We start from the raw sequence: 7,780 nt of genomic DNA on the forward strand, positions 1-7,780 counted from the left end.
CAGCTGGCCCGAACACCTGCCATAGGATTCAAATGGTTAAATTATTTGCTAGGTAGATGAGGTTTAATATAGTTGGAATGACTGAACTAGGTAGATGAGGTTTAATATAGGAATGACTGAACTAGGTAGATGAGGTTTAATATAGTTGGAATGACTGAACGGTTAAATAGGTGGATAGTGTAAAAGGTTAAATTATTTGCTAGGTAGATGAGGTTTAATATAGTTGGAATGACTGAACTAGGTAGATGAGGTTTAATATAGTTGGACTGACTGAACAGTCAAATAGCTGGATAGTTTAAAAGGTTAGCCTGAGACACTGATAGGGTGCAGGTGGCCTGGCCACCTGGCCTAGGATTCTAATTGCTTAACGGCAGTCTTAACAGAGCCATATTGTATGCTTAAAGCATGAGACAGAGTATATAGTTTAAAAGTTAAATGTAGATAGTGTAATGGATGTTGATAGACAGAAAGTTGAATGGATGTTGATAGGCAGATTGTTTAATGGATGTTGATGGATAGTTTAATGGGTGGATGAGTGAATGGTTTGAAGAGGATGAATGGATAGAAAGTTGGAGGAAATGTGTCTTATATCCTTGTAGAATGGAGAGACAGAGAGAGTTGGTCTAGTTCAGTAGAAAGCAGTTGATACAGGTGCAATCAGTTGAACTGATTCTTTGATGGGGCCTAGATGAGCAGCTGGAAGATGATACCAGGTGCAAATCAAGTTAATTAGTCCATTGTGATGTCATCAGCCCATGTTAAGTCTATGGGGAAATTTTGAGTAGTTTTTAATTAATAGTTTAAAAAGTATAAAAGTTACAAAGATGAAAAATACATAGCCCACATGTCCTAAGTAAGACCTACGCAACGCAGTTTGAATGAAGTTTCTACGTTAAACGGTTGAAGCTGCATTAACTGCGTTAGAAGAAGAAAAATAATAAGAACTAGAAAAGCATTTCCTGAAGGAAATACAGTGCATGAAAATGCAAAAAATATGATGTAAAATATCATACAGAGTAAAAACAAACTATATTGGTTGCTAGGTAGATGAGGTTTAATATAGTTGGAGTGACTGAGCAATTAAATAGGTGGATAGTTTATATGGTTAAATGATTTGCTTGGTAGATAAGGTTTAATATAGTTGGAATGATTGAACGGTTAAATAGGTGGATAATACTTAACTTAGTTAACTTAGCTAATGTTTTCATTTTTAATAGGTATGCTAACTAACTATGTTAACCATGTTACTTAGCTAACTTAGCTAATCTTTTTAGCAGTTTTGCTAAAAATGCTAACTAGCATATTAACATGCTAACATGCTAACTATGCTAACCATGTGACTTAGCTAATGTAGCTAATCATTTTTAGCAGTTTTGCTAACTATGCTAACTAGCATGTTAACATGCTAGCATGCTAACTATGCTAACCATGTGACTTAGCTAACTTAGCTAATAATTTTTAGCAGTTTTGCAAAAAATGCTAACTAGCATGCTAACATGTTAGCATGCTAACTATGCTAACCATGTGACTTAGCTAACTTAGCTAATCATTTTTAGCAGTTTTATCAAAAATGCTAACTAGCATGCTAACATGTTAGCATGCTAGCTATGCTAACCATGTGACTTAGCTAACTTAGCTAATCATTTTTAGCAGTTTTGCAAAAAATGCTAACTAGCATGCTAACATGTTAGCATGCTAACTATGCTAACCATGTGACTTAGCTAACTTAGCTAATCATTTTTAGCAGTTTTGCAAAAAATGCTAACTAGCATGCTAACATGCTAACTATGCTAACCATGTGACTTAGCTAACTTAGCTAATCATTTTTAGCAGTTTTGCTAAAAATGCTAACTAGCATGTTAACTAGCATGCTAACATGCTAACTATGCTAACCAAGTTACTTAGCTAACTTAGCTAACTAGCTACAGTGGGTAGGAGTCATAGTTGATGACAAGTAACAGTTACAATGGCTGAACAGTTAAAAAGTTCAGTAGTTTAAAGGGTTAAATTGTTTAACAGTGAAATATTGTAGTGATGACTTTTATTTTGAAACAGTTTTTGGCAGAGGAAGCAGTTGAACAGGATGTGTAGTCTTAATAGGGCCAGTTTGTATGCTTAAAGCCTGAGAATGGCAGTTGGGCCAGCTGGCCTGAACACCTGCCATAAGATTCTAATTGCTGTGATGTCATAAAGGGCAATGTTAAGTCAATGGGGAAATTTTGATAGTTTTTAATTAATAGTTTAAAAAGTATAAAAGTTACAAAGATGAAAAATACATAGCACTCTTGTCCTAAGTAAGACCTACGTAACAAAGTTTGAATGAAGTTTCTACGTTAAACGGTTGAAGCTGCATTAAACGCGTTAGAAGAAGAAGAATAAGAAGAACTAGAAAAGCATTTCCTGAAGGAAATACAGTGCATGAAAACGCAAAAATATGATGAGTTCATATGGTTAAATTATTTGCTTGGTAGATAAGGTTTACTATAGTTGGAATGACTGAACAGTTAAATAGGTTGATAATTGAAATGGTTAAATTATTTAGGCAGATAGTTGACGATAACTAACAGTTGGAATGGCTCCAATGTTTGCTAGTAGTTATGCTAACTATGTTAACAAAGATAACTAGAAAAGCATTTCCTGAAGGAAATACAGTGCATGAAAATGCAAAAAATATGATGTAAAATATCATACAGAATAAAAACAAACTATATTGGTTGCTAGGTAGATGAGGTTTAATATAGTTGGAGTGACTGAACAGTTAAATAGGTGGATAGTTTATATGGTTAAAGCTACATTGTGTATTTTTTTGAGTTAATTCTTAGCAAAAACCCTTTTGTTCTTTCAAAAATATGTGCTCATTCATGTGTAATTACTTCCACTTACTAATCAAAGTATTCTCGTAAGTGTAGAATCTGCTATTCCAAATACATACGCGCGAGTCGCGCGATGGCTGAATCCATGTTGCGCTTCCATCTTTGAAATACATTCGCCAACGAGGGACATTCCTGGAAATTCAAGCTTCGCCTTTCGCGCTTTTAGGCTACACTCAGCTGCACCGTGACGTATGGCAGGGGGAGATTAGTCTACTCCTGACTGCCGGCAGATTTGAAAGGTTGTTGAAGATGGAGGATCACACATATTCTCGAGGTCATGAAAAGGAGTCGCCAAGGAAGCGAAAACGAGAATTAAAAAGACAACGCGACAGGAAAAACAACAAGACCAAAGTAAATATTGGAGTGGCTTTTCCAAGATGGAAAGAGCTCATGAGGAGCAAGGATTTCAAAAGGGACGCCGAAGTTGCCTGCTTTCTTCTCGACAGGTAATTCGGCCTATTCGTGTAAACCTATACAGTCTATGGTGTAAATTCGAAGTTTTACAGTTGCTTGGCTAACTATAGCATAACGCTAGAATGACGTCTAGGATATTTTCGCGTTGATGAAAAAGGATTGTCTAGGCTATAACATAAATCTGTGTGCTGTGACGGATCAAAGGGAAAGGGCACTGTAAATTGTAGCCTAGTTATTTTTCATTGCTTTTGCTTTGTAGCCTACACAATGTATCCTAATCTGATAATGCTGGGGTAGCCAATTCCAAGGGTGACGTTTACCTCCTGAGGCCTGTCCTGTAGTCTTATTAATTTTAGACGTAGCCTACTAATGACTAGATTGTCTGAAGGGAAAGTTTTTTTACCTGTAGCCTACACCTGGGAATGGGGGAAGGGTAGACTAGTCCATTACACTTGTGAATGGAGGAAGGGTAGGTCATTACACCTAATGGGGGAAGGGTAGACCAGCCAGCCCAGAGACTGATCAGACTGGGGGTCAAAGTCATTATCATGCAGAACAATACAAAACTGAACTGACAGAACTGTTTTGATTGAACTTTAGTCAATTTACTGTATGTATATGAGGTGCATCTACCAAAATACATTTTCTTCACTGTCATAAAATGAATGCACTTTGTTTGTGGTTTAGTGAGACATTCAAACATACTGCTCTTTTTTGTCCAGCTATGAGAGAGAACTTCGAGCAGTCACATCAACACCACTGAAAGGAAAGCCCTCTAAAGTATTAACTCCAGCAGTGTCCAGCATCTCTAGTGGGACAGACAGGTCAGTCACTGCATGAAAACAATTGTGTTGACTCTATGTGATTGTTGTTTGATTGTGTTTGATAATAACAGAAATTATATTTTTAATAATTTGGTGTTTACCATTTTATGTACTGTCATATGTTGTGAAACACTCTGCTTATTTATTTCAGAGATGAGCATCTTGGCGCAATTGCAGAAGCCCCTGAAATTGAGAGCCTTGAACAGAGGTAACCCATCAATGCTCATAATGTCTATACCCTAACCCTACATGTGTTCTCTATTGTATATTTTCATGATATAAGCATTTATATATATTTTTTACAAAGCCTACATGACATGAGCATCGCGGAGGAGGATGTGGATGAAAATGTGTTCAATGACCCCATGAACAGTGTGTAAGTAGTACACCCTATAGACATACCGGTATGTTACTATTTGTACTGTGTGGAAGTTCTTTTTTTCTAAATATGTTATTTCTTACAGAATCGACTGGACAGATGAAGGATCTGCATTCCATCAAAGAGATGATGGAGAGAGGGATGACAGCTCCGACGAAGAGTATCTTCCACCAATTTCTATACGGTGTGTGCTCATCTGTTGTTACTTGGCCATATTTTGTGTTGTGTTTTGTCATACATTTTTACATGGTGCCCGTGTGTTCTGCCTCCACAGAATGGGTGGAGCATTAAAGGCAGTGCAGACTGTTGACCATCTTCCTGTAATTGGGCTTGATGAAACTGTGCATGACCTTTCTGCTCATGAAGACCCTACTGACGAGCCCTTGCCCAGTGTTGAGTTGCCCAGTTACCCAGACCCTTTGAAGGTCCAATGTGTAGATGATATCATCTGTGTCCGAGCGGCAGTGTTGTATGAGACCTGCTTGAGGCAGCTTGTCACACTAATGAAGCTGCCGGTGGACAGATGTACAGGTGTTCTCAGGACTGGTCTGGTGTGTGATAGTGTTGCCCCCTTTCACATCAACATCACTTATAAGGGCACGGCAATGATTGCGGAATGGGTAAGTCCAGTCAGTAACAACATAATACAACTGGTACTGGTAGCAATACCAAGCACTTTTCTTGTGACAGCCAGTGTTGTATAATTCAAATCCATTTATCAATCTTCTCTGACTTTTAGGTATGTCCCAATGGACATAGCCTGTGGAGATGGAATTCGCAGCCTGTGATGAAGTTTGGGATGCAAGCTGGGGATTTCCTTCTATCCACCAACATTTTGTTGTCGGGGAACAACTATGGGAAGGTTTCCCTATTGTTTAAATTCATGAACATGGGCATGGTGAACCCAAACACATTTTGCACAATCCAAGACACATACTGTGTTGACGCAGTCAAGGAATACTGGGAAGAAAGGAATACCGAGGCCATCCGTCGCCTTCAAGGGAAAGACGTTGTGGTGCTAGGTATGTTGAAATGGTGCATGTATAAATTACTTGCAGCAATGACATATATTTATTATATAATCTTACTACGAAATATGCCTGGGTTTTTACAGGGGATGGCAGAAATGATTCACCAGGGCATTGTGCCCAGTACTGCAGCTACACCACGATGGAGCTTGACACCAAGGAAATCATTCATGTAGCAACAATAGACAAGCGGCATACATCGTGGAACTCCAACATCATGGAGAAGGAGGGATTTATCCAGACTGTGGACAAGCTTTCCAGAGAGATAAAGCTGGTGGAGATCTGCACAGATGCTCATATCCAGATTGGAGCCCTTATGAGTAAGTGCTCCTCTGATAACATATATGAATACAAATATTGCAAAAAGAGATGTTGTGAAATGCTATGATTTCCCACTTCACAGACCCAGATAAAGGCAAATACAAGGACCTTGGAATTCATCACAGTCTGGACATGTGGCACGGTGCCAAGAATCTGGCCAAGAAACTTGCTGCTGTAAGTTTCAAGACTCATGGGAATCATTGGCTGTAGTTTACTGTTGGGATGAAATATGCATTTTCTTAGCTCTCCATGGACAATTTCTGAAATACCTCAGTATTTTGTTTTTATTTCCCAAAGGCAGGGAAGGTGAAAGGACAGTCCATTCTCCTCCACTGGTTGAAGGACATCGTCAACCATTTTTGGTGGTGTTGCAAGACTGCTGACACCAAAGAGCAGTTCCTTGTAAGCAGGATTGTTATTGTACTGATTGTAGCTGGTAGCTTCCACTATATCTATATATATATTTGTACTATTGGGACCCTTTTCTGTATAACAATTTGTTTTATATATTATGTATTATATTTGTATTTTTTGCACAGGCACTTTGGATTGGCATTTGTCACCATGTCTGCAACATCCACACGTGGCAAATGGGAAGCTGCCAACACAGCGATCTGGGAGAAGGGAAGGAGTGGATCGAGAGAGATTCTAAGTCTCACAAAGCCTTAGTGGACATTGTTTTCAACAAGCGTTGGCTGAAGGATGTCCACAAATATCTGCGTTTCAGGTATAGCATGTAACATTGTACACAAATTGTGTGTGTGTATGTATGCACACACTAATGTGGATGTGTGTGTGATTTCTTTTCTATTCAAACAGATCAACAGCAGACCTGGAGTCATTCCAGAACCATGTTCTGATGTATGCCAGTAAGCGCTTTGCTTTCACTCCCCCGGTTTATGAGGCAAGAGTTCTGCTGGCAGCTCTTGACTACAATTTCCACTGCAACAGACCAACAAGAACTACATCTGAGGGCAAACAAATGTAAGTTTAATACATGCAGTATTGTCTTGTAAAGTAAACCCACAGGCACACAGTGGTTTGGGATTGGTATGTGCTCTCCAGTTTGTCAGTTGTTGTAATGAGTAATTGACCTGTAATAGTTTACCTTTGTGCCATTACAGTTTCCGAAGACTGTACAACAAACATGCAAGACGATACAGCTTGTACGCCCTGAAATCTGAGAAAACATATGAATACATCTCAGAACTGCAGGGGAAAATTATAAACAAGAGACTCACGAGTGGAGTTGGGATGCCTCGAAAGAGGAGCCTTCGGCCCAATGACCCAAGAAGACTTGGTGTCGTCCCCCCTATACCTCCACCCACTATATCAGAGCTGATGCGGACACAAGTCAGCAGAGGTCTTGGTATGTGATGCACTTGCCTTTGCCTGTAACTCAGTCTAGGCGAAATAGCACTGTACAGATTAATAACAATATGTTGAACTATAAAATGGTGTGTATGTCTAATGGCACCTCATGTCTTCCACAGGAGCAGCTTTCCAGGAGGCTGCGCATTTAGAATGATTCCTATTGCTGGTCCATGTTGCTTCAAAGGCACCATGAAAGGGTTGTGTAAATGGGTGTAAATACCATAATTTGTTACTTTCTGTAAATAAATATATATTGCAAATAACATTATTGACCATGTTACCGTCATTTGGTGTTTCAAAAGGTAAATTACTACAGCTCCTTTTTTATTATAAGTTTGTGGATGTAATGTATAAGAAATACAGCATGAATGGTCTCTTATAACAAAAATATTTTATTTTCATAAAAGCAAAATACACAGCAACTTGGGATCACTCTTTTATATTACCCTGTCCTAGAGACCCATGCAGCCAGAAAATGAAATGTCTGTAGGCAGCATATCTGAACACTCTTGTCACCTGGCTCTCTTACATAGCCTAATACTGTGATGTCCTCCCTGTGAATCCGGA

At 38.8% G+C, this 7,780-nt stretch overlaps 1 protein-coding gene across 1 annotated transcript; it reads left to right on the forward strand.

Moving 5' to 3' along the window:
* Positions 1-2,797: 2,797 nt before the first annotated feature.
* Positions 2,798-6,827, forward strand: LOC143136854 (uncharacterized). Its single transcript, XM_076297530.1, has 12 exons — positions 2,798-3,319; positions 4,010-4,111; positions 4,263-4,319; positions 4,419-4,487; positions 4,576-4,674; positions 4,765-5,110; positions 5,230-5,512; positions 5,605-5,838; positions 5,922-6,013; positions 6,137-6,241; positions 6,379-6,566; positions 6,659-6,827. Exons 1-12 carry the CDS (start codon positions 3,123-3,125, stop codon positions 6,825-6,827), a joined length of 1,941 nt encoding a protein of 646 aa, XP_076153645.1. The 5' UTR covers positions 2,798-3,122.
* The last annotated feature ends 953 nt before the right edge of the window (positions 6,828-7,780 follow it).

This window comes from Alosa pseudoharengus, unplaced genomic scaffold (genome assembly GCF_046254945.1).
Source record: "Alosa pseudoharengus isolate Yale_2024_CS ecotype anadromous, Long Island Sound unplaced genomic scaffold, YU_APseudo_1.1 YU_APseudo_1.1_scf_20, whole genome shotgun sequence".
Lineage (NCBI taxonomy): Eukaryota > Metazoa > Chordata > Actinopteri > Clupeiformes > Clupeidae > Alosa > Alosa pseudoharengus.

Excerpts from the sequence above, each read along its gene's own strand:
- LOC143136854 (XM_076297530.1), top strand. The coding sequence starts at position 3,123 with ATGGAGGATCACACATATTCTCGAGGTCATGAAAAGGAGTCGCCAAGG. Across the intron at positions 4,320-4,418 it reads ATTGAGAGCCTTGAACAGAG|CCTACATGACATGAGCATCG; the intron begins GTAACCCATCAA and ends TTTTTTACAAAG. Across the intron at positions 6,014-6,136 it reads TGGCCAAGAAACTTGCTGCT|GCAGGGAAGGTGAAAGGACA; the intron begins GTAAGTTTCAAG and ends TATTTCCCAAAG.